The 25,847-nt window shown below is 45.6% G+C and overlaps 1 protein-coding gene across 1 annotated transcript in view; it reads right to left on the reverse strand.

The window, feature by feature from the left end:
• Positions 1–25,847, reverse strand: part of POLG (DNA polymerase gamma, catalytic subunit) — a 1,518,109-nt gene that overhangs the window by 895,672 nt on the left and 596,590 nt on the right. The window contains exon 11 of the mRNA XM_044078211.1: positions 19,519–19,630. Coding sequence (XP_043934146.1) covers positions 19,519–19,630 — 112 coding nt within the window. The remainder of the gene's footprint in view (positions 1–19,518; positions 19,631–25,847) is intronic.

A 25,847-nucleotide genomic window follows, 5' to 3' on the forward strand; every position in this document is an offset into this window, starting at 1 on the left:
TTTTGATTTAATATTCAGAACATTCAATGATCTGAACGTATTCCATTTTATCAACAAGTATTTGGAACAAACCTTCCAGTGATCCTTTTTAGGGTACTTTATTTGAATAGCTCTAACTTCTTGTGATGCTATTCTGGCTTTGATTATAAACACTGTCCTGCAGTCTCTTTGTTCTAGTCTCTAAATGGGGTAGGCTTGGGATGGGGGTGCGACTTGCTAAAGCTCAAGGCTTTATCTGACTCAGGTTGCCTTGATGCTGATCAACTCCTTTGAATTTGTTATTGCTACAAGGGAAATGGTGGGCTTTTTCCTCATCTACCATATACCCAGCTGTTTGAGGACATTTCAACAGGAGTTTGCTGATTTTTTTTATTGATTCAAGCTTGGGTCACCAATACCTTGTTGCATTTGGCCACTTCAGTGTCTGGGCCAATGACAAATCTATTACTCCTGCCATGGAGTTTAAGCTGTATTATGAAAGGCTATGGGTTTTGTTCAGGTTATCGCCTGTGCAATAAATACATTCACTCCTACTGTGGATCTGAATCTGATCTTTCTACTGGATGTGAAGGTCATCAACTTGGTTGTGGAACTGGTCTCTTGATCCGACCAATTTTTTGTCCACCTTGGTCTGAAGCTGTCCCATTCTATTGCCCCTGATCTTGAGCTGAGACAGATAAGTTCTACTAGTCATTATTCCAGCTACTTTATCTTCTTTATTTCTTCTAAGGGGATGATGTTAGTCCTTTTGATGCCCTGGTTGATGACTATAACATGCCTCTGTATGTCATTCACTGTGCTATCCTTTAGGGTCTATATTAGAAGCATGAAAATGCTTCTGAGTGAATACAGAAACAGCGACACACATTCATCGAATCGCATTTAAGTGATTCAGTGAATATGCCATAGAGCAAGGAGATAGTTTGCCAACTTCACGGAGTTGCCCTTTCCTTCTCTATAGTGCGATCTCGGAGTTGGTATATTTAGCTAGGGGGGTGTGGGGGACAGAGCCCCCCACCTGTTTATGGTGTTAAATTATTTTTTTTAGTGAACGGCTGCATATGTTTTTTCCCTAGGGAAAAGTATGCTTATGTGGCCGTTCGCTATTTTTAGGTTTCGTGCATTATGTGTTGACTTTTATGTCGTCGCACACATGCACTTTCGGTCTTATAATATAGACCCATCCCTCAAGCTTGTTTATACTACCTTTATCAGGAAGCTTGTGCCTTAGTTTGCCACAAACTCCATCTCCTATGGTGTCAAAGGGAAACAGTGGGGCATCAATGACAATTTGTGGGTCAGTGGACTGGCAAGCTTGACATGGATAACAATTACGCTTTGTATCAAACTTGGATAACCTGTAAGAAGGTAACTTATCTGTCCAGAGAGATTTCCATAGCAGCTAATCACTAGGAATTCTCTTTTGAGTGGCTGACGAGCGCTGCTGCCCAGTTTGACTTACTACATGCAGCCCAGCCTGCCTTACTACTCATTAAGCATTTTTTTTTGCTTTGCATGTGAATCAGATGCTTTTCCCTAGCAAATCTATCACTAATCAGTTCTTCCTCCTCCTGACCCTTATCAGATATTTCATGTCTGTTCCATTCTTCCATTTGTATATGGTTTGATATTCTTGATTACAATAAACTCCTGTCTGTGATCTTAGCTTTACAACCTACAACTTTTAGTTTGGATCCGTGTCCTTAAAGGTTGATCTTGGACAGCCTTGATGTCATTGGTCAGGTCATGTATCACGTCTTGCTTTCCTCACTGAGGACAAAGGTTTTCCCTTTGCTTATGAAGAAGGCTCTTGTGATTACTACTACTACTACTCAAAAAATTCTTAACCGTAGAATCCTTGATAATTACTACCTAATCTGTAGCCTTCTGCTTTTTAGTAAGGCTACCGACAAGGTCATCTATATGTAACTTTTGTCTCATCTCATAGCCATTAAAAACAATAATCCATTTTAATCTGGGTTTCACACACACCAAAGCACTGAGACTGCAGCTATTTGAGTAGTCAGTAATCATCTCATGGCCAGAAAACAGCAATGCTTTTTAGTATTGTTCCTCCCAGTTCTTTCAGAATCATATAACACAACTAAGCAAGGGGTCTTGATCACGCACCTAAGATCTGCTGTGGTATATTTCAACCATTTTAGAGTGGTTTGTCTCATACTTCTATGTCTATCACCTCTTCCCATCACCCTACCAAGGAGTGCCACAAGACCTTGCTATTGAGCCTTTTTTTCACACCTTGCTTGCTTCCATTGGGAGTTCTAACATGGTAGGGGAGTAGCATATCATTATGCTGATGACATCCAGCTTTACCTCTCCTTTTCTCAAGATGATATGGCATGTGTGCTCACTCTTGCTGAAGACCTGGAGGCCATCCAGTCAGGAATAATCTGTAATTACTTGGTTGCAATAAACACCTCCAAAACAGAGTCTACACTTGCTCATGTCACATCAGTGAGGTAACAGAGGATTTCCAAGATGGCTGAACACTGAGTAACAGCTTAATTTCAGCTCTCCCATTGCGAAACCAGAAACTCGGAAGAGAGAGCTAGTGAACTCATTTTTGTGGGGTACATTTCAGTAACTAACTAGTAAGTACACTGCCTGGATGCCAGCAAAAAAAGAAATTCAGAGAACCTAAAAAAAATCAACCAAAAATGTGAGGGGAAAAAAAAAACACTAACTGGGTAGAATTCTGCAGCTGTTCAGCAAAAAGCAGTGCAAGCTCCAGCTTTGGTGCAAGACATGACTTCCAGTAACCTACAGGAGAAAAGTAAAATGTACTCAGAGCTGATTAAAATAAATGAAATGAATGAATGGAGTATATCAACCCAAATAACAAAAGGCTGGAAAAAAATGGAAGAAGTTTCAAACAGATATTCAGATGAAGTGATAAAACTGCAAAAATTGGGTGCTGAAATGAAGAAAAGGCTGGCTGAATATGAGACTGCTCAAGAAGAGAGGTTTCAAAAATAACAGAACTAGAGGATAAAAGCACATAGGAGAAAACCTGAGATTTTTTGCTGTACCAGAAAAGCTGGAAGGAACAGACTATATTAACTTTATGAAAGCATAAATAAGCAACTGGACTGGTATTCTACAGCAGAAGTTGTTAAGTGAAAGGGCGCATTGTGTGTATGCTCCAAACCTGGCCATGAGAAAGCAACCTACATCTTTAATATCAAAGATGCAATCTTACCAGCAGGAGGAGTTTATTCTGACAAAAAAAGAAGTTACGTACTCACCATAATGTTCCATTTGAGTAGTTATACTTCATTTTTCTGCAACCTGTGGGTATTCGGATCCATATCGGATCCGAGCCGGCAAATTATTTTCTAGCATCTGCTCCAAGCTTCTCCCCCTGCCCATAATGCACCACCATCTCCTGCCTTCCCTCAGATCGAGTTTGCTGCAACTATACACATTAACAACTCAACCCCAAGAACCCAACATACTTATGGATATGATAAGGTCAGGGGGACAGAGGGAGGGAATGTTGCAGAAAAATGAAGTATAACTACTCAGATGGAACGTTATGGTGAGTACATAACCTCTTTATCTGAAGTAGTTAACTTCATTTTATCTGCAACCTGTGGGACAGAGTCCCCAGCTACTTAAATCCTGAGAGGTCCTCATGGAAGGATATTTCTGAGCACCACACAGCCAAAGGATGCTCTTCCTCTGGAAATCAGGTCTAATTTATAATGAGAAATGAAGGTATGTGGATTTGCCCAAGTTGCTGATGCACAAATGTCATCCAAAGAAACACTAGCCCAAAAGGCAGCAGAAGTCGCTATGGACCTGGTAGAGTGAGCTTTAATTATACCAGGAGGAGATAAACCGTTTGCGTTGTAAACATACGAAATGCAGAGTGATCCATCTAGCTAAGGAAACCTTGGAAATGGCCTTTCCCAAAAAGGGTTTGGAAAAGGAAACGCACAATTGGTTGGACTCGCGAGATGACTTTGTTCTATGAAGATAGAAACGAAGTTGTCTATGAACATCTAACAAGTGAAGTTTATATTAACCATTGTTTTGGAAATTGGGAAAGAAAATGGGTAGATTAATAGACTCGTTTATGTTTGGTTCAGATGCCACTTTGGGTAAGAATGAAGGATTTGTACGGAGAGATACCCTATCCTTATGGAAGATCAAATAAGGAGGCAAGGCAGACAAAGCCTGAAGCTCAGAAACCCTCCTGGCTGATGTAATGGCTACTAGAAAGGCTGTCTTCCAAGACAAAAATTTTAGTTCCACTGAAGCTCCAGGTTCAAAGGGGGGAGCCACCAATGCCTGGAGGACGAAGGTAAGGCCCCAAGGAGGCACCGAATCTTTAACAGGAGGACGCAAAAGAAAAGTGCCTTTAAGAAAAGCCTTATACAGCCCAGAAGAGGCCAAGGCGATGTTATCTTCCCCAACATGAAAATTAGAAATGGTTGGCAACTGTACTTTCACTGTGGAGAAGCTAGCTCCTTGCAGAAAGATACTAGTCAAAAAATCTAACACCACCGGAACAGGGGCTGTAAAAGGGTCCAGGTTCCTGTGAGAAGCCCAAATGGAAAAACGCTTCCATTTACTGCAATAAACTTTCCTAGTGGAAGCTTTAAGAGAGGCCACTAGTATAGATTTTACAGGGGATGAAAGACCAGGAATCCTGGCAATCAATGGAACTGGAGCAACCAAGCTGTCAGCTTGAGGTTGTCCAGGCTGGGCGGGCAGGCACCCGAGGGATGAGAGATTAGATCCGGGCAGGGATCCAGAATCCACGGAGGAGCTAGAAGATTAGACCAAAGGAAAGGAAACCAAACTTGGCGAGGCCAGAATGGGGCAATGAGGATCACTTTGCACCCCAGTCGGCAAGCTTTCTGAAGAAACTTCAGAATGAGTGGTAACGGAGGGTAAGCATACAGAAGCCCAGGGGGCTAAACATGGACTAGAGCATCTCTGGGGACATCCCCTGGGGAGGGAATCAGAGTGAAGAACTTGCTGCACTTCGCATTAGAAGGAGATGCGAAGAGATCATAGCAATGCTGTCCCCATACAAGGAATATTTCTTCCGCTACTGACTGTTTCAGAGACCACTCATATGGCATCAGAATAGCCTGACAATCTGTCCGCTAAAATGTTGGACTGTCCCAGGCTGTGCATTGCAATCAGAAACCGACCGGTGGAAGTCGCCCACTCCCACATTCTCATGGCCTTGCGACACAGGGGATAGGATCTGGTTCCCCCTTGTTGTTGACATACCAGATAACTGACATGTTGTCTGAGTGAATTGCAATCATTCCAAGTGGGAGGATAGTGTGAAAGGCTTTCAAAGCTAAAAGCACTGCCATCATCTCCAGAACATTTATGTGCAACTTGGTCTCTGTCTGGGACCACATGCCTTGGACTGTCCTTTCCAAACAGTGTCCCCCCACCCGAGTTGGGAGGCATCCGTGGTCACTGTGGCTTGGACTGGGGATGACACAAAGGGGCGATGAACTTAGCCACCAAAGGAGGGATGTCCTGCAGGTGTGACTGATTCTGATCAGAAAATGATGGGCAGGTCTAGCCAAGACCATTGAACTTCCAGAGTCCACTGAAGAACCCGCATATAAAGGTGTGCGCAAGGAAGAATAGATATAGAGGCAGCCATGGAGCCCAGAGCCCGGAGAACATCGCTCGCCTTTGGAAATTTGAGGTTCACTATTGAGCTATGTGACACCTGAGATACAAGATCCCTTCTGGTGTTAAGAAAACTTTTAGCTGCAAAGTGTCTAGCCATGCCCCGATGAAGTCTAGACCTTGTACCAGTTGCAATTGGGATTTGTGAACAATGACTGTAATCCCCAATCGATCTGCCAAGAGAAGAAAGTAGTCTTGGGCCAAACACAGAAGATGCTTGGTAGATGCAATGAAGAGCCAGTCATCCAGGTACGGAAAGACCTGAATTCCCTGAAGCCTCAGGTGAGCTGCTACAACTGCCATTACCTTGGTGAACACCCTGGGGGCTGTGGTGAGACCGAAGGGTAAAGCTCTGAACTGGAAGTGACTGGCTCCCAGCCGAAAGCGAACAAACCTCCTGGAGCGTCTGTGAACTTAGATATGGTAGTAGGCATCCTGGAGGTCTAACGAGCACATCCAGTCGCACTCTAGGAGATAAGGTAGAATGGATTGTAAGGTGACCATCCGGAATTTTTGTGTGGTGATGGACAGGTTCAAGGTTGACTGGTCCAATATGGGCCTGAGATCCCCTGTCTTTTTTGGCACTAAAAAGAACCTGGAGTAAACGCCTAATCCGGACTGGCCAAAGGGGACTGGTTTGATGGCTCATTTTTGAAGTAGCTTTAAAACCTCTAAAGCTGCGGCCTCCCTGTGAGCGGGTGGAACATCCGGGAGGTGTCTTGTAGGCCCCGGCGGGGCAACAAATGGGATAGTGTAGCCTCTGGATATTATTTGTAGAACCCAACGATCTGCAGTTATGGACTCCCATGCTGCTGGGTGCAATGACAATCTCCCCCTGACTGCCTCCAGAGTAGGACAGTCGGGCAACCCCTCAGGGCTGTTGGGCGGGCCTGTCAGAAAAAAGGTTCTCTAGACCCGAAATTCCTAGGACCCCCCTCTACCTCTGGGTAGGCGTTGATCCTGTCCCCCTCTGCCTCTGGGGGAATAGTTGTCCTGAGACTCCCGGGAAAACTGAGATTTCTGGAATCACATCTTTTTTTGCCCTCTTTGATTCCTAGAAAAGGACCGCTGAGGGTTAGAGAAGCGGATCCCGATGGCAGACAAAGTCTTCCCATCTTTTTTGCTCTGGACAAGAGTGTCACGTACTGTCTTCCCGAAATGGGAGGAACCGTCATAGGGGGCATTGATAAATAACACCTTGAAGGGGTCCGCAAACTGACACAACCTGAGCCAGGCATGACGCCTTCCATAGCGTGGGAAAGGAGACGCATTGACGTGTTCAATACCGACTTCAGAGTTGACATTTTCGCAGAGAACAGTTGTTTGTCCTGCTGCGATAAGGACTTTGAGGGTGACTCAGCAAATTTTGAGACAAGGTCTCGCTGAAGCTGGATAATATGTACCAAATAGTTCAGTGCACAGATGGAGAAAGCCACTGATGAATAAACACGCTTCCCAAACCTATCCACCGACCTGGACTCCTTGTCCAGAGGGTGGACTGAGGAACTTTCCTGTGCTAGTTCCATCTTGGTGGCTGCTGCGACCACCATAGTGTCAATGGGGGCTCCTTTAGACCACGGTTATCTGTCGGTGGGAGGAGACAGAATCTTGTCAGGGCGTTTGGGGATAGGCTCTACGGTGTCAGGCTCCTTCCATGCCCGGGTGGTGATAAGGTCCACCAAGGGATTCGCTGGCGGAGACACCCAGGAAGTAGATGGGCCCATGCCAAAAGCCTCCAGGAACACGGACTCATCCGAAGGTTTTGGGGCTGACCAACCTCCCATCTGGCGGAGGATATCTATGAGGTCTCCGAAGAAGACATCTTCGGGAGGTGACCTGGGGGAACCTTCTCCCTCATCTAAGTCTGTGTCTGTAGTGATGGACTCAGGGGAGTCCATGTGCCTCCACTTGCGCTTACGGGGGCCCTCTTCAGTGGGACTCTCTGAAGAGGACTCGTGAGCAGCAGGGGGGGTTCCAGAAGGGGAATAACCTGGGGCTCCTCTGGCATGGGCTGTAACTGAGACAGGATGAAGGGAGTCTATGCCAAATGCAGAGGGTCTGGGTGGAATCCGAGGAGATAGGCTGGGGTCTCAATCCTTGGGAGAGAACCCTCTCTACCACTTTGAACGCCAATGGAGAGCATACCTCCTTGGCACACAGCAAGGAAGAAGCCCTCCTTGGGTCCGAAGTGGGGATAGGAGCTGAAGCAAGGGTAGCCTGAGATCCATGGGAATGGTTCAGATCCGAACAGGCCGGAGCCGAAGAAGAATCTGTTCCCTCGGGTCCGACTCCCTGTCCACGGCTCCGAGAATCACTCGGATCCAAACTATCCGGATCTGAGGAAATCAAGGTAACAGCTGGAGTTGATGTTGGAGGAACCGCTGGCACCAAGCTACCAGCTTCAAAGAGTCTCGGATCCAAAAACCCTGAAGCAGTCGCCTGGATCGGGGAAGGAGAGATGGGGTGGAAAAAGGGCATGGAGGTCCCCCCTCCAGAGGGAGAGGGGCCTGGCAAGACTCCCATCTGTATTTGGGCCTGAAGAAATCTCCGTATCATCCTGTCCATGTCTAAGTCCGATAGGCTCCAAGTCGATCGCGAAGAAGCAACCGACTCGGATCTGGCTGGTCTGCACAGTAAGGGTGAGGAAGGCCTCGGATCCGAAGATTCCAGCGGTTCTGGCGAAAAATGGGGTGATCGGAGTCGTGGAGAAACTGGCCTCAAAGTCTTTGAAGGAGGGCTAAGGAAAGGCTCCCTGTCCGGGGATCTCTTATGAAGCCTATCCCTCCACCTTTCTTTATCCTCCCTGCGCTTTTCTCTCTCCTTGTCTCTGTCTTTTTCTTTCTCTTTTCCTTTCTCTTTTTGCTTGTCTGCCCCAGCACCAGAAGAAGCGGGAGTTTGAGTCCCTGTCTGGGTGGGAGGTTTGGTGGGAGTAACGGAGACCGAGGCCAAAGCAGAATCCAGCATAGAAGCAGGGAGAAGACCCTTGGCGACCAATTTGGCCTTTCGATCCCTGAGGGCTCTTGGGTTAAAACCCGCACAGATAGCACACTGGGTGGATAAATGGGGCACTCCCAAACAAATTACGCACAGAGTGTGACCATTAGCCGGTGAGAGCTTGTGGCCACACTCTGTACATTTTTTGAAGACTGATTTAGGCTGATCAGCCATAATCCAACACTGAACGCCACTCCCTACAGAAAGAATAAGACACACACACACACACACACACACACATGCTGAGGTAAAGTGGGCCTAACAGCAAGTGGCAAGACAAAAAAAAAAAAAAAACTTTTTTTTTTTTTTTTGAACCGACGAACAAAGCATTATACTAATGAGGAAGGTAGGATACACTAAATATCACAGGCACACTAAATAGGAAGAAAAATCCCAACTTACTTATCCCTGAGCTCAGATCAAAAGAGACTACAATGCTCACTATGGCGTGGCAAATGAGATCTGGGGGAAGGCAGGAGATGGTGGTGCATTATGGGTAGGGGAGGAGCTTGGAGCAGATGCTAGAAAATAATTTGCCGGCTCGGATCCGATATGGATCCGAATACCCACAGGTTGCAGATAAAATGAAGTTAACTACTTCAGATCTGTGGCTAAAGAACAAAGTACTAAAAGTGGAAGACAGTAGAGTGTCTGTGGAAAATGATTACTCACACTGCACATCAGGCAGAAGAGGAGTAAAGTTATTCCACTAATCAGGGAATGTCAAAAAACAGGTGTGAGATTCAAACTAGCTTCAAACTGCTGTATCCACCTATCTTCAGAATATTCTTTCCTGGAGGAACAAAATCATTTTTAATGCAAAACATGTTAAGGAGGAAACACAAAAGTCTACCTAACAAAAAGTGAGCTGTGAAACAGATGATCATTCTGCTTCTGGTAATAAAGAGGACTGTGCCAGTGAAACCTTTTCAGTGTTTCAACAGAAAATGCTTGAGAGAAAGAAAAAAACACAAGAGTTGGCTAGAAGAACTAAGAGTACACTGAAAAGGAAGCAGAGAATGGATTTGGGAGATGGAGATAAACAGGAATAAAACCAGCAACCTGGAAATTGTCAAATAAATGTGGGATTTTAAAGTGTTAGGTATATCTGTGAAACACAACTGAACAAGAAAACCTGGAAATATTGGACTTTTTTGACTTTGTTAAGACATATGCCTTACCCTGTGTCATTAATGCAAAAGTAAAGTTTTCTCAGTTATTTTCAAGTGTAATGGTGATAGTAAAGTAAATAGATGCCCCTGTTTTTTTTCCATCTTTTCCCCTTCTGCTTTTTCAGTTTTTTGAAATGTAGGCACTGCATTGTAAAAAAAATTTAAAAAAAAGGAAAAGTCTGTTTAAAACAGTAAGATACAAGAAAACATTGTGTTTTTTCTCATTCTTGCATAGGGGACTGACTGGATTACGGCTCTTGGCTTTATCTAGTACCATGTTTAAAGGGAAAGCAAATAATTAAAGAACACTGAATATAATAAAGCTCTTCCCTGTCAAATAAATACTTGTAGAAGCAACTCTGTATCTGGTTCTCATGTCTCCATGGAAGCAATCAGATAAAGAGCAAAAAAAAAAAAATAGGACACTTCTTTCTTTTAATGGCTTTCTTTCAGTGGACAGGAGATGATGTTTTCTGAAAGCTTTCAAGTGTTTTCTGATTTTAAGAGAGCAATAAAGATAAGATAAAAGCAGACAGCACTTAGTAGAAGCACAGGCTATACCATTCATCTTAGCAAGGATACCCTTCCTTTTAAGTTAACCCAAGTTTGCGAGTGTGGCTGTCAGTTTAGGACAAGTGTTCTTATTAGGAAGGCAAAACTTCAATATTTGAAGATGATGTGTGAATGGGCGTTCCTTCTGTGAAGGTTGTGCGTTAGGCCCGGCAAGCCAGCACATAAAAATCTACTGCCAATCATTAGTGGAGCGGAGTTCCGCTGTGGCGACCCTTAACCGGGAAAAGCCGAAAGACACAAACAAACATAGTTTTCTATGTTAATATTAAATTAGATTTTTGAGGTGTATTTTTTGAAGGCTTTCAAAAATAAAATTTTCTAAGATGTGAAATAGGCTCAAATGAATATGACAAAAAAACAACTGTATAAAAGTTCAACCTGCCAAACATTACTGTGTGCATGTAACACAAAAGCTGGAATTAGATATTTAACAAAAAAGCTGTTACAATTAAAGGGTGGGAATAATAACTTTTTAACACAATAACCCTTTCGGCATTATTAAATGTTAATGGTCTCACAGATATATACAAAAAAGAAAAAGTAGTGAAGTATATTAAAAATGTACAGTGCAAATTGCTATGCTACAGGAGTACATTTGGAAAGAACTGAACATGTTAACTTGATAAAGAAAGGCTTTCAGGACAGTTATCGGCAGAATATCTGGGACAAATAAAAGAGGAGTACTCATATTAATTGCAAGAGAAGCTCCGATAGTGCAGAACAGGATAAAAAAGATAATAATGGTAGATATGTAGCACTAAGAGGCGACTGGCAAGAGAGGAGGATTACATGGCATGTACTTATATTCCACCTAAAACTGCTATAATGTAGCTTATGAAAATTCTGGGAGAAATAATCAGTTTTCAGCAAGGACTACTTACACATATCACAAAGCAGAAACAAGAAATTATGTACTCACCATAACGTTCGATGTGTGTAGTCCATCTCGCCTCACATTCTTACTCACGGGTTCAGAGCCGAATATTGGCTCTGACTCGGCCAACTTTTATTTTCTAGCACAAAGTCTCTTATTGGCTGGGCTGAACAGGTATCTCATGTTGCACTGCTCCATAGCCCCAGATCTAGTTTGCTGTCAACCCACAATCACACCTCATGCATAACAATAACCCACTACAGTAGAACACTATCAAGGGGAATAAGAAAAAACAACTACCATTGAAGGGTACTCAAACGCCAATTCCAGCCTCCAAATCCTCCAGGAAGGGGGCAGGTGGGAGGGTACATAAGAATGTGAGGCGAGATGGACTACATACATCGAACGTTATGGTGAGTACATAACTTCTTGATGTTATGTAGTCCAATCTCGCCTACATTCTTACTCACGGGACAGTGTCCCCAGCACCTCTATCCTGGGAGGCTCAAAGGAAGATACTCCTGAGGACTGTGGAACCAAAGGAAGCCCGGCCCCTAGAAGGCACGTCCAGTTTGTAATGAGTAATAAAGGTGTGTGGGGAAGCCCACGTGGCTGCAGCACAAATATCAACCAAAGAAAGTCTAGCATGGTAAGCTACTGACGCAGAAACAGCCCAGTAGAGTGAGCCTTGACAGGGAATGGTAGATTTCTGCCTGCAGAGGAGTAAATAAAGGAAATTAAACTTGAAATCCATCTGCAGATTGTAACCTTGGAAATAGGGGATCCTGCTCTACTTTCTGAAAAGGACAAAAACAATTGGCCAGCTTTTCGTAGTTGTTCTGTCCTGTGTAAGTAGAATCGTAATTGCCTGTGCACGTCCAATTGATGAAATCTAAACTCTGCTTTGTTCGAGAATTGAGGGAAGAAGACTGGCAGCTCAATAGACTGATTGAGGTTAACAGTAGATGTTACTTTAGGAAGAAAGGACGGATTAGGTCTAAGAGAAACCCTGCCCTTATGGAAGATTAAATACGGGGGTTTGATGGACAGAGCTTGAATCTCTGACACCTGTCTCGCTGATGTGATGGCTATTAGGAAAGCAGTCTTCCAAGACAGAAACTTTAACTCACAGGAGGCAGCCGGTTCGAAAGGTGGGGAAGTCAAGGCTTGCAACACAAAGTTTAGATCCCACGGCATGATGGGTTCTGACACAGGAGGCCAGAGTAACAAGGTGCCCTTCAAAAAGGCTTTACAGAGTTTATGTGCCAAAAGGGAAGGCTTGTAGGAAGTATGAAAATTAGAAATAGCAGCCAGCTGCACTTTAATGGTAGCAAGGGCAGAACCTTGCCAAAAGAGCATGGACAAAAAGTCCAAAACAGCAGGAATTGGGGCTGTGTAAGGTTCAGGTCCTTCGGCCTGAGCCCAAATGGAAAATCTCTTCCATTTGCTGGAATAAATCTTCCTGGTGGAAGACTTATGAGAAGAGGATAAAATGTGTACCACCTCAGGCGAAAAACGATGAAGTCTGACTAACGACGGAAGTGGAGTAGCCAGGCTGTCAACCTGAGGGTCCACAGGGAGGGATGAAACTGCCCCGACATGTGTGTCAGTAGATCTGGTACTGGGTCCAGAATCCAAGGACTGTCCACTGCAAATTGATGAAGAAAGGAGAACCAGACTTGGCGAGGCCAGTGTGGGGCAATTAGAATCATCTTGCTTCCCAAGGATATGGCTTTCTGAATCACTCTTGGTAACAGAGGAAATGGAGGGAAAGCATAGAGCAGACCAGAGGGCCAATCGTGGACTAGAGCGTCCCTGAGTGACTCCCCCTGTGGGGGGATCAGGGTGAAGTAGCTGCTGCATTTGGCATTGAGGGGGCTGGCAAAAAGATCACAACAAGGCTGACCCCACTTGCTGAAAATCTGTTCTGCAACCAGAAGGTTCAGGGACCACTCGTAAGCCATCAGAATAGCTCTGCTCAGCCTGTCTGCTATGACATTGGCCTTCCCCGGAATGTGCGTTGCCACTAGAAACCGTTGGGAAGACACTGCCCACTGCCACACTCGCATGGCCTCTCTGCACAGGGGGTAAGATCTGGTTCCTCCTTGCCTGTTTAGGTACCACACAACAGACATATTGTCCGAGTGAATTGCAATCGTTCCCAGAGGAAGAGAGCTCTGAAGTGCCCGCAACGCTAATAGCACCGCTCTCATCTCTAAAACACTGATGTGCAGATGTACCTTGTGATCTTGCCACGTGCCTTGGACTGTCCTGCCAAGATAATGCCCCCCCCCACCCCATCTGGGAGGCGTCAGTGGTCACCGTGGCGACAGGTGACTAAGGACAAACTGTTTTCCCTCGTCCAGATTGGTGGAGCATAGCCACCAACGGAGATCCTGCTTGCATCGGTCCGTGAGTAGGATCTGGTGAGAAAGGGGGAGCTTCTGAAAGGACCACTGGGCAAAGAGCAGCCACTGAAGAAGCCTCATGTGTAATCTCGCTAGAGGCACTAACATAATGGTAGCTGCCATGGATCCCAGAAGCTGAAGCACCCATCTCGCTTGTACTTTCCTGAGGGGTAATAAAGCATGAACTTGATTCTGCAACACTCCGATCCTTTCTTGGGGCAGGAAGGCCCGCATTTGGATGGTGTCTAGCTCTGTGCCTATAAATGTGACATGCTGTGAGGGCAGCAAGGCAGATTTTTCCCAGTTCAAGGTAATTCCTAGTTGTTGACAGAGGGTAATGGTAGCGTCCCTGGCCTGGATGAGAAGATGCCTGGTGGGGGCGGTGAGGAGCCAGTCGTCCAGGTATGGAAACACTTGGAATCCTTGACGTCTCAAGTGAGCTGTCACCACCGCCAAGCACTTGGTGAACGCCCTGGGGGCTGTGGTGAGACCAAAGGGCAGGGCACGAAACTGAAAATGACTGGCTCCCAGCCAGAAGCGCAAGTGACTCCTGGATGCCCTGTCCATTTTGATATGGTAGTAAGCATCCTTGAGGTCGATGGAGCACATCCACACTTCTTTTCCCAGCAGCGGGAAAATGGACTGAAGAGTGACCATTCAGAACTTGGACTTCAGAACGTAGTGGTTTAATCGACTGAGATCTAGAATGGGTCTCAGGTCCCTTGTTCTTTTCGGCACCAAAAAGAGTCTTGAGTAAGTCCCTAATCCGATTTGATCTGAGGGGACAGGTTGGATGACTCCTTTCTTTAGCAGTTTTGAGACTTCTAATGCTGCGTGATCCCTTTGACTGGGTGGAACGTCCTGGATTCTCCTGACTGGAGGGGGATCTGACAAAAAGGGAATGGTATAACCTCCGGAAACTATTCGTAGCACCCATCGATCCTGGGTGACGCTTTCCCAGGCTTCTGGGTACAACGAAATGCGGCCCCCGACTGGCTCCGGAATAGCACAGTCAGGCAACACATCAGGAACGATGGTAAGAGGAACTGCGAAAGGAATCATGGTCTCCCGAGTTGTGGGGGCCTCCTCTGCCTCTAGGGTGGCATCTTCCAGAATAACCTCCCCCTCCTCTGCCTCTGGAGGGGGACTCACCTTGTGCGGCAGGGAAAGACTTCTGTGATTTCTTGAACCACATCTTCCCTCCTCTCTGAGCCTTGGGGTAAGGCCTAGAGGGAAGGGAAAAACGGACCCCTACGGCAGACAGGGTCTTTCCCTCTTGTTCGCTTCTGGTGAGGGTGTCTTTCACTTTGGTCCCAAAAAGTGAGGACCCATCGAAGGGGGCTTCAGTGAAGGAAGACTTGAAGACCTCCGCAAAATGACATAGGCGCATCCAGGCTTGCCTCCTGAGGGCTACTTCCGAACTAGCTGCCCTACTCGCCCCCTCGGCTGCATACGAAATGAGCCTCATGGACAAGTTGACAATTGAATTAAGGGTAGACACCTGGGCATTAACCATGTGCGCCAACGCCTCAGGTACGTTACCGGCTAGAGTATCTCCTAACTCCTTGAGGAGATCTCTCTGGAGCCGAGTAAAATGACAAAGATAGTTCAGCGACTGCAGGGTGAAGGTCTCTGATGAGAGGGTACACTTCCCGTACCGGTCCATGCTCCTGGACTCCTTGTTAGGAAGATGGACGGAGGAAGAAGACTTGGCTAATTCCTGCTGTGTGGCCACCGCCACCACCATGGCATCTATAGAAACCCCTTTGGACAGAAACTCTTTCCCCGGGGGGGGGGCAGAAAGAAATTTATTGGGCCTTCTGGGCACAGGTTTCACCAAATCAGGATACTCCCACACCCTTCGACAAATTAAATCCAGGAGATCGTCGAAGGGTGGAGACACCCAGGAGGCGGAGGGTTGAGCCCCAAAGGCCTTGAGGAATACAGACTTCTCCTCAGAGGGGGTTTTGGACGGCCAGTCACCTGTCTCAGTATCTCCAGGATGTCGGAGAAAGAGACGTCATCAGAGGACGACTTGGGGGACCCCTCTGACTCCTCAAGGTCGGTATCAGAAGTGAGAGACTCGTCCTGGGAGTCTATGTGCTTCCTCTTGCACAACTTCTTTCTGGGGGGCTCCTCGGGCACGGACTCTGAGGGACCCTCAGAAAGTTGGGGACTGCTGATGGGGGTATCCCCAGACCTTTGGGCTCCAACATCTACGGATAGGGGGGCATCGGAAGCTCTAGCTGGGGTGGAAGGGGACGGAATGACTGATCCGGGTGATTTAACTGAAGCTCCGGCCAGTGTGCTCCTTATGGCCACGAAGGCAGGTCGTCTCCCCGAATCCGAGGTCTCCGAAGCCATTTCCCTGAGCCGATGCGCCGAGGGGGAGGCTCGGAACTGACAGATGTCCCGAAGTATCCCCCTCGGGCCCAACAGAGGAAACCAGAGTACCGAAACCTGTGGACGGAGCTGACAAGGTTGGAGCCGACGTCGGCACCGATAAACCCTTGAGGGGTATCGGAGCTGGCACAAGAACATCACTCGGAGCGGAGCACTCTGGCTCCGAAGACAAGGGAGTGGATGGGCTCCGGAGCCGACTGGGTCGGAGCCAAAAATATTTAGCCAACACTGGCGACTGCAGGAGCCTCTGAACCACCCTATCGATATCCAAATCGGACAGCCTGGAGGATTTGGAGGACAGAGAGGGGGATTTGGATCTCCTATCAGGAGAACCATGTCTAACACTGGAAGACCGGCTCCGAATGGGCTCCAATAAAATTGGAGCCAAGGTCGATTCCAGCACAACAGATACCTCCTGCGGCCCCGAGGACAGAGGAACCGAGGAGGTAGAGTCTAGTTTAGAAGTTTTCTCCAGTGGTTCCGAGGAGACAGATGGAGCCGGAGATCTTTTCTTCGCCTTTGAAGCCTTAGACTTGGACTGCGTACTAGAAGTAGAGTCTAAAGACTCCTCAAACAAAGGTTTTAGGAGTCCCTTCAATATAAGTTTATTTTTTCTTTCCTGTAGCACTCCCGGACTGAAGGCGTGGCAGAAGCTACAGGATTCTTGCAAATGAATTGCTCCTAGGCAATACACACATACGGAATGTCCGTCTGTAATGGACATCTTGTAGTTACATTTGGAACATTTCTTAAAACCCGAAGGTTTATGTTCCTTTTGATCCTTAGACAACTTAACTAAACTACTCAACAGCAAGACCAAGGAGATGACTTAGCCAAAAACAGCAAAGGCGGGAAACTATCACTACTCACAAAAACCCCAAAGAACCTCTAAGTTAAACGGTTCTTTGAAAACCTACAACACACAAATTCAACCAGGAAAAACTACTCACTAAAACCAGGAAGGTGTAAGGTAAAAACACTACACAAAAAAAGGAGGACTAGGTCATCTAATTTAAACGGGCCTAGCCCTCCGGAACAGTTAGGGATACCAACTCACACACAGACAACACTTCAACAAAAATTTAAACAGTAAATTAGAATAGCTATGAAAATAGCTTTTGTTTGACTAGCAACAATTTTCTGAAGAGAAAATAGAAATTTAGAGGTACTTAGCCACAGCCAAGCGAGACCACGTCCTATCTACACGAGCGGCAAACGAGATCTGGAGCTATGGAGCAGTGCAACATGGGATACCTGTTTAGCTCAGCCAATAAGAGACTTCGTGCTAGAAAATAAAAGTTGGCCGAGTCGGAGCCGATATTCGGCTCCGAACCCGTGAGTAAGAATGTAGGCGAGATTGGACTACATAACATCCTGTAATTCAAAGTAGAAAGGGATGAAGATGAAACAGGGGAGAAGTTCAAGAAACAAAGAGAGACTGGGATTTTGGAAGCAGATTCTTAAAGAGAATAACAATAACCATGCAGAATATTATATTCATAAAGTAGCAGAAAGTATTCTGAGAACTAAGCCAACACTGGAATGGAGAAAGGAGATTCTGCCGATAGGGGTGACTGCAATTAGGAATACAGACAATAGGCAAGAAGGGGCTGGAATTTATTGGAGAAAACTGTCAGAGGAACCAGGGTATTGGGAGCAAATAACCAGAGAGGGAAAGGTAATAGAATGGGAAGAGGCCAATAATTTATTTGAACTGCAGGATACAGACTGCCTTTCCTATTCAGGACTAATATCAGATTATAGGCAAAGAGAAACTCCACGGTGGTGGTGCTGCGGTAGTGTTGTCGCCTCACAGTAAGACACTGTCCGGTTCGATTCTCAGCTAGAGCATCTTCTGAGTGGAGACATGCGTGAATGGGGCATACCTTCGTTGAAGGTTGTGCATCAGGGCTGGTAACTCAGCACGTAAAAATCAACTACCAATCATTAGCGGACTGGAGTTTCGCTGTGGAGACCCCTAAAGCCAAAAGACACAACAACATAGGCAAAGAGAAAGAAATAGGAGGATCTTAAGCAAAACACTGGTGGAGTTTTAGTAGAATCTAGAACAGAAGCTTCTGTTAAAAAGGAACAGTGAATCTAAAACATAAGCTTCTGTTAAAAGGAATAATTAATATAGCATGGAAAATGCTGCATGATATGTATAAGAATTTATCAAAATAGGTTAGAAAGGATTGGGAGGAGAGACTGGATAAGCAATTCGCTAAGAAACAATGGGGGATATATGTATGTCTCCCAAATATGCAACAAAGTCTAGAAGATTTATGATGTTTGCTTAGAAGTGTTTACATGGGTATTTTATACACCAAGTAGACTCCAAAGAATTGTTCCTCAGGTAGACAGCACATATTGGAGATGTAATGATGAAGAAAGGCATAACTGGAAACATATTTTCTGGGAGTGTAATGAGTTGCCACACTTTAAAAGATTCCCTGCACACTGCTCTACCAGAAATACTGGGTGAGTACATTTGTGTAACTTAGGAAATTATTTTTTGATGTTTGATACAGAATCAGAGTTGTCTAGACATTGTAAGGCCTTGCTGAGTCTAATTATAGTGACTGCAAAAAAAAAAAAAAAAAAAAAAACAATTACTAGAAAATGAAAATCAAAGTCTAAACCAACTTTACTACAAGTAGTGAATATAGTAACAGAGATAAAACAACTGGAATCAGGATCTTTGGTAAAAGGTAGAAGCAAATTACACACGAAAATGGGAATTGTGGGAACAATACATGCAGAAGAGGAACAAGGTTTAAAAGAAAGCAGGATTTGAATGAGCTATAAAATGTTTGACTGACAATGACTGGATAAATTATAAATGATATATAATGTTTGCAACTAAAATTATGTCAATAATGTTTATTTTCACTTATATAAATGTATGATTGCCTAAGTCATACACGATAATTTAATAAAGATGTTTCTGGTTTAAAAAAATAAAAAACAACAACAGCGAGATAATAAGCCTGAGCTTATTAACAAGTTACATCATTTAGGAATGTCAAAGTTTCTCATTTCCATCCATGGAACACTTCTGGGATCAAACACCTATTACATCAAGCTGATCTCTCAGTAGTAGTTCATGTCCTGGTCTATTCCCACCTTGACCAGTGCAATGCCCTGTAGCTGTGACTACCTCAAAGGTCAAAAGAATGAAAGAAAATAAGTCAGCAGTTAAGTATTGTACAACTGAATGAAAGATACTAGTGTCACAAAAAGCTGAGGAGAAGTTAAAAATAATGCAGAGAAGCTCTAACCTAGAAGTCACCATGAGAAAGTGTTGTCAGTAGTAGCTAAAATGCAAATTACTTTGAGTTTGCACCTCTGAAACTAAAATACTCTACAGTTTCAGGCTGTTTTCAAGGGTCCTTCATCAGCTTACCTTTTGCCACACAGCAGTGTCTGTCAGAATGAAGTCTTCATCTGGTACAAAAGAATCTGGTTTCTCCTTCCCTATCTTCCTACAGTGCTCCATGTACACATTTTCAATGGCTCTGGAATCAGCATGGATAAGTCAAGACATTGATAATAGTAAGACAGAATTAAAAAGCCATGCAATATTTATAACAAGTGCCAAATTTTTATTTACAAAACATGGAAGCCAAACTGCATAATCCCAATAAAGGGAAGTGTTTACTAAATAATGTTAATCTTGCTCTCAAGATCTACTGAACCAGTAACGCAACTGAAGGTAACATGAAAAGAAGTCAATGGTCAGGCACCCCAAAGCAGAACTTTTGTGAAGGGAGACTGTATGGGAGCTCTCTAACCAGACAAAAACTTTATAAATAGTTGATATATGAAAAAATCAGACTCCTTTATTTCACCAAATAAAGACAATAAAATCCTGTTTTGGCATTCCAGTAAGCACTTCTGCACACAATGCTTCCTCAGACTAAATTCATAAACTAAACAAAACCCCTTATATACAATATATACTGGATTAATCAGTCAGTGACTTAATGATCGCTTCAGCACTGGTTTAATGCTAATTAAGCAATTTAATCTAGGTGGGTGAAAAGGAAGTTATGTCTTACCATAATGTTCCATCTGTGTTGTTGATCTTCATCCATTCATCAATGATGGGTTTGGTTCCGAGCCCTCGGAACCGAGTCGGCCTTATACCCAAGCGTGGGCCAGCCAAAAACTCTCGAGTTAAGACTTACCCGTAATCCCCTTCTCTGGGAGATAGGAAATTCACCCCGGGGATCACTTCTGTGGCTCTGCTCGACAGGAGCACAGGAAAATTATTTTCTTGGGTGGCGAAAGCCAGGGTACCTTTTTGGCTAGGCTTATATAGGCCCTAGGACCAATAACCTTGTACCTACCTATGAGCCCTGTTAACTCAGATCGAGTTTGCCCTAGCAAATAAAGCAGAGGCTGTCTCCAAGCAGAAACCTTAGTACAGGACATGGACCCAGAGATCCTCCAGGAGCCTCTAGGTGGGGGAAGGAGGGTGGAACGTGATGAATGAATGAAGATCAACAACACACATGGAATGTTATGGTAAGACATAACTTCTTTATCTGATGTTGTTAATCTTCATTCCACTCATCACTGATGGGACAGAGTCCCCAGCTACCTTATATCCAATGGTGGCCCTAAGGAAGAACATTCCTGAGCACCATTGAACCAAAGGATGCTCTTCCCCTAGAGACCAGATCTAGCTTGTAATGAGCGATGAAGGTATAGGGGGAATCCCATTTAGCTGCTGCATAGATGCCGTCCATTGAAGCTCTGGAGTGGAACACCACAGAAGTTGCCATAGATCTGGTGGAGTGAGCTCTGATGTTAGGTGGGGCAGAATTCCTTTCCAGTTTATAAATGAAGCTTATGCAGTCTCTGAGCCATTCGGATAGAGTCACCTTAGAGACTGACTTTCCCATTTTTGGGCCAGAAAAAGAATTAAACAACTGGCCTGATTTCCTGAAAGTTTTTGTCATGTCCAGGTAAAACCTCAATTGTCTGTGAACATCCAATAAATGTAAATAATACTCTTCTTTATTAGAGAATTTAGGAAAGAACACAGGCAGGTCAATAGTCTGATAAATGGATAGGTCGGAGATTACTTTTGGTAGAAAGGAAGGATTGGTCCACAGTGATACTCTGTCCTTATGGAAAATCAAATAAAGATGTTTGGTACAAAGAGCTTGGAGCTCGGAAATGCATCTAGCGGAAGTAATAGCCACCAGAAAAAGGAATTTCCAGGATAGAAACTTAATGTCACACGTGGCTGCTGGTTCGAAGGGGGACCATGTCAAAGACTGTAGGACAAGGGTAAGACTCCAGGGTTCTGTGGGCTGCTTAATTGGAGGTCTTGAAAGATAGATTCCCTTCAAAAAGGTCTTGCTTAGGCGATGAGAGATCAAAGAGGAATCACTGAAACCATTATCAAAATTTGAAATGGCAGTTAAATGAACTCGAATGGTTAAAGTTGCGGAGCCCTGCTCAAAAAAATCAGATAGGTATTACAGCACAGCAGAGATGTGTGCCGAAAAAGGATCTAAGTCTCTCTGTCTAGACCAAATAGAAAATCTTTTCCATTTGTCATCATAAAGTTTCCTGGTGGATGGCTTATGAGAAGCCAGAATAATGTCACGTACAGAAGAGGAAAGATTATGATGCCTGGCAATCTTTGGAAGTGGAGAAACCAAGCTGTGAGCTTGAGGCTGGAAAGGTTTGGGTGGCTCAGCCCTGAGGGTGAGATATCAGATCTGGAGTTGGATCCAGAATCCAAGGTCTGCAAAGAAGATGAGACCAGAAAAAGGGGAACCATACCTGTCGAGGCCAAAAGGGGGCTATGAGGATCATTTTGCTTTTCAATGAAGTGCTTTCTTCAGGACTAGAGGAATGGGAGGAGAGGATAAAGACGTCCCATGGGCCAGTCGTGAGTAAGTGCATCCCTGTGGGGGAATTGGGGCAAAATAGTTGCTGCATTTGTGGTTGGATGGGGAAGCGAACAGGTTGCAGCAAGGCTGGCCCCAATGGCTGAAAATCATCACTGCTAAAATGGGGTCAAGGGACCACTTGTGAGGTAGGAGAATGCACTTGCTCAATTTGTCTGCGATCACATTGGAAATCCCTGGAATATGCATTGCTATCAGAAAGGGGTTGGAAGCTATCACCCATTGCCAAACCCTCATTGCCTCTCGACATAGGGGATAGGACTTGGTTCGTCCTTGTTTGTTGATGTAACAAACAACTGACATGTTGCCGATTGAATAGCAATAGTTCCAGAAGGAAGAGCAGTCTGAAATGCTTGCAATGCCAAGAGCACTGCCCTCAGTTCTAGAACGGCCTCTATGTTGGACCATGTACCTTGGGCAGTCATTCCTTGATAATGGCCCCCCTAACCTAGCAGGGAAGCATCCGTGGTCACAATGGCATTGGGCTGAGGGGAATGGAAAGGTCGGCTCTAAAGCTCCGGGTCTGGCTTCATCCACCAAGAAAGATCCAGTTTGCAGCAACTCATAACTCGGATATTGGACAACAACGGATGCTGATTCGGATACCATTGGGTCAGCAGTAGTCAATGTAAGAGCCTCATGTGAAATCTTGCTAAGGATACTATAGCTATAGATGCTGCCATTGATCTTAGCAACTGCAGGACCTGTTGGGCTGAGACCACTTCGTGCCAGAGTATCACCCAGAGCTGAATCCTTATTCTTTGAAGCCTGTGATCCAGGAGAGAGATCAAACAAGAACGAGTGTTGAACTTTATCCCTATAAACTCTAGGGTCTGGGTTGGGGTTCGATAGGACTTTTCCCAGTTTATACATATTCCTAGGCGGTGTGCCAGAGAGAGGGTGTAATGCAAGGCTTTTACCAGTAGATGCTTGGTGGGGGCGGTGAGGAGCTAATCGTCCAGATATGGAAACACCCAGAATCCTTGCAGTCTCAAGTGAGTGGTCACTGCTGCCATGCATTTTGTGAACACTCTGGGGGGGGGGGGGTGTAGAGAGTCCAAAGGGCAGGGCACAGAATTGGTAATGGTTGGTTTCCAGCCAGAAGAAGTGAAGGAACCTCCAGGAGTGCTTGTCCATTTTGTTGTGGTAATATGCATCCCGAAGGTCTATCGAGCACATCCAATCACCTTCCTCTAGAAAAGGGAGACTGGACTGAACCGTGACCATCCTGAATTTTGTCTGGCTGACAAACTTGTTTAAACAGCTGAGGTCCAAAATTGGCCTACAGTCCCCCGTCTTTTTTGGCACCTAAAAGAACCTAGAGTAAAATCCGGATCCTATCTGGTCTGGTGGGACTTTTTGGATGACTCGTTTTATGCACAGCTGTTTTATCTGTAAAACTGCTTCATCCCTTAGACTGGGTAGAATGTCTGGGATTCATGTTGGAGGTTTTGGGTAAGAGTCAAAAGGGATTTTGTAACCTCTGGAGATTATCTTTTGCACCCAAGAGTTGGTGGTAATAGATAGCCAGGCATCAGGGTGCAGAGAGAGACATCCCCCGACTGCTTCCAGAGGAAAGCAATTGGGCCGCTCTTCAGGAGCTCTGATAGGACTGCCCAGAGAGAAAATCTCTGGAGCCTGATTACATGGACCCCCTCTGCCCCCTGTAGGGGCACCTTCTGGAAGAGTTGCCCCCTCTGTCTCTGGTGGTAAACTCGCCACGTGTGTCACGAAAAGAGCCCTGAGATTTTTTTTGTGCCACGATTTCCCACTTCTCTGGTTCCTGAAAAATACACCAACCGCAGACAAGGTCTGACCTTCCTGCTCACACCTGGCTAATGTGTCCTTCACTTTAGGGCAGAACAGGGAGAACGCTTCCACTGGAGCATTAAGGAAGGAAGACTTGAAGGCATTCACGAAGTCACATAGGCGCATCCAGGTGTGACGTCTCATAATACCTGAACCCGCAGCTCTGGCCGACCCTTCGGTTTCATGTGAAATCAACCTCATGTTCAAATTAGAAATCAATTTCAGGGTTGCTAGCTACGAGGTTACCTTGTCATTAACCTCGTCAGACACCTTTCCTGATAAGAGTACCAGAGAGTTCGGAGATGAGGTCTCTCTGGAGGCTGGTGAAATGTGTCAGGTAGTTCAAAGACTGAATAGCAAAGGTCGATGAAGCAAACACTCACTTCCCCAGTCTTGTCCACCGCTTGGGACTCTCTGCTAAGCAGGTAAACATTTTGAATCTCCTCAGCGAGCTCTTTCTTGGTTGCAGCCGCCACCACTATAGCATCTACTGGTAGACCTTTTAACCAATAAGGGTGTTCTTCTGGGGGAGACAGGAACTTACCTGGTCTCTGGGAGATTGCTTCAACCACATCAGGGTTCTTCCAGGCATGATGTACCACAAGCTCAACCAATCGTCTGCAGGCGGGGTCACCCAGGAGGTAGATGGTTGAGCACGAAAGGCCTGCAGAAACATGGATTCCTCCGAGGAAGGGTTTATGGGCTTCCAATCACCACTCTGTTTCAAGATCTCCAGGATGTCTCTGAAGGAGACATCTTCAGGGGGTGATCGAGGTGACCCTTCCCCTTCATTGTAGTCTGTATCCTCGGTGAGAGATTCCTCTTGGGAATCTACGTGCTTCCACTTGCATGATTTCTTCCTAGGGACCTCCCCAGTGGGAACTTCTGAGGAGGACCCGGAAGAAAGTGCACCCTGTGATAGGGTCTCCTGTGGCTCTCGTGTTTGATCTGGGAAGGTGGCCTGTGGCAGCTACTGCACAGGGAGAGGGCATGGGGGTCCGACGCAGAAGGTTTGCTCATGGAGGCAAGAGCCCTCTCCATTGCCTGGAAAGCAGGGCTGCCTGAAGAGGGATAGGAACACGGAACCGAGAAGGACAACCTCAAAACCGAGGGCACACCCCACTCCATTGAGGCCACTCCCAGGCGAGGAGCCTCAAGCTGGACAGGTACCAACATGACTCCTGGAACCAAGGATGGCAATGTAGAAAAAGCCAGTGCTGGACTTGGAACTAAGGAACCCACAATCCAGTCCCTGGCCTGAGGAAGACTGGTTCTGTTGGAACCGAAGGCCAAAGGGTCGACTCCGGGGCTGAAGTGAGGTCCACTATCGGCACCGAAGCCGAGGGTGCCGGGAGAGGCATCAGTGCAGAGAGCTTCGGAACCTGCAAGGAGGTCAAAGGAGGAGAGCAAGATGGAGTCCGTGAAGCAGGGAACCCAAATCCTTAAATGGACTGGGATTTAGAGTCAAAAGGAATCTCCCTGGCTGTCAACAGCTGGTCCACAAAGTGCACCACATCTAGTTCGGACAGGCTCCTGATGGACCTAGTGGATATCCCCGAAGGGGATTCTTGATGATCTAAGAAGGGACTATAAGCCTGTCCCACGAAAGGTCCACAGATGGGGAATATCGGATCCGTGCTTGCACGTCTAGGAGTACCAGTGTTTCCATTTTTGGGATGATGGCAACAGCAGGGTCCATCTGGGTTATTGGAGTAGAGAAAGGGCTCAGAGCCGTAATTGGTGTCGAGGTCAAAACTTTAGAACAGTCACATCTGGTGCTGTAGATGTTGACGGTGCTGAGGTAGTCAGCACCGACAATATAGGTAGAGTTGGTACTGAAGATGGTGCCAAAGTCAAAGACATTTATTCAAGTACAGAGAGTTTCGGAAATTTTTGCTTTGGCAGTTTTTCTTCTCACCAGAGGGTGAAGAGGGAACAGAGTGTGGCCTCTTTTTGTCTTTCCTAGGTGGGGGTGAACCCTCCGACGGGGAGAGAG

The sequence above is a fragment of the Protopterus annectens genome, chromosome 7.part0 (genome assembly GCF_019279795.1).
Source record: "Protopterus annectens isolate FY-2018-M chromosome 7.part0, PAN1.0, whole genome shotgun sequence".
NCBI classification, from domain to species: Eukaryota; Metazoa; Chordata; order Ceratodontiformes; family Protopteridae; genus Protopterus; species Protopterus annectens.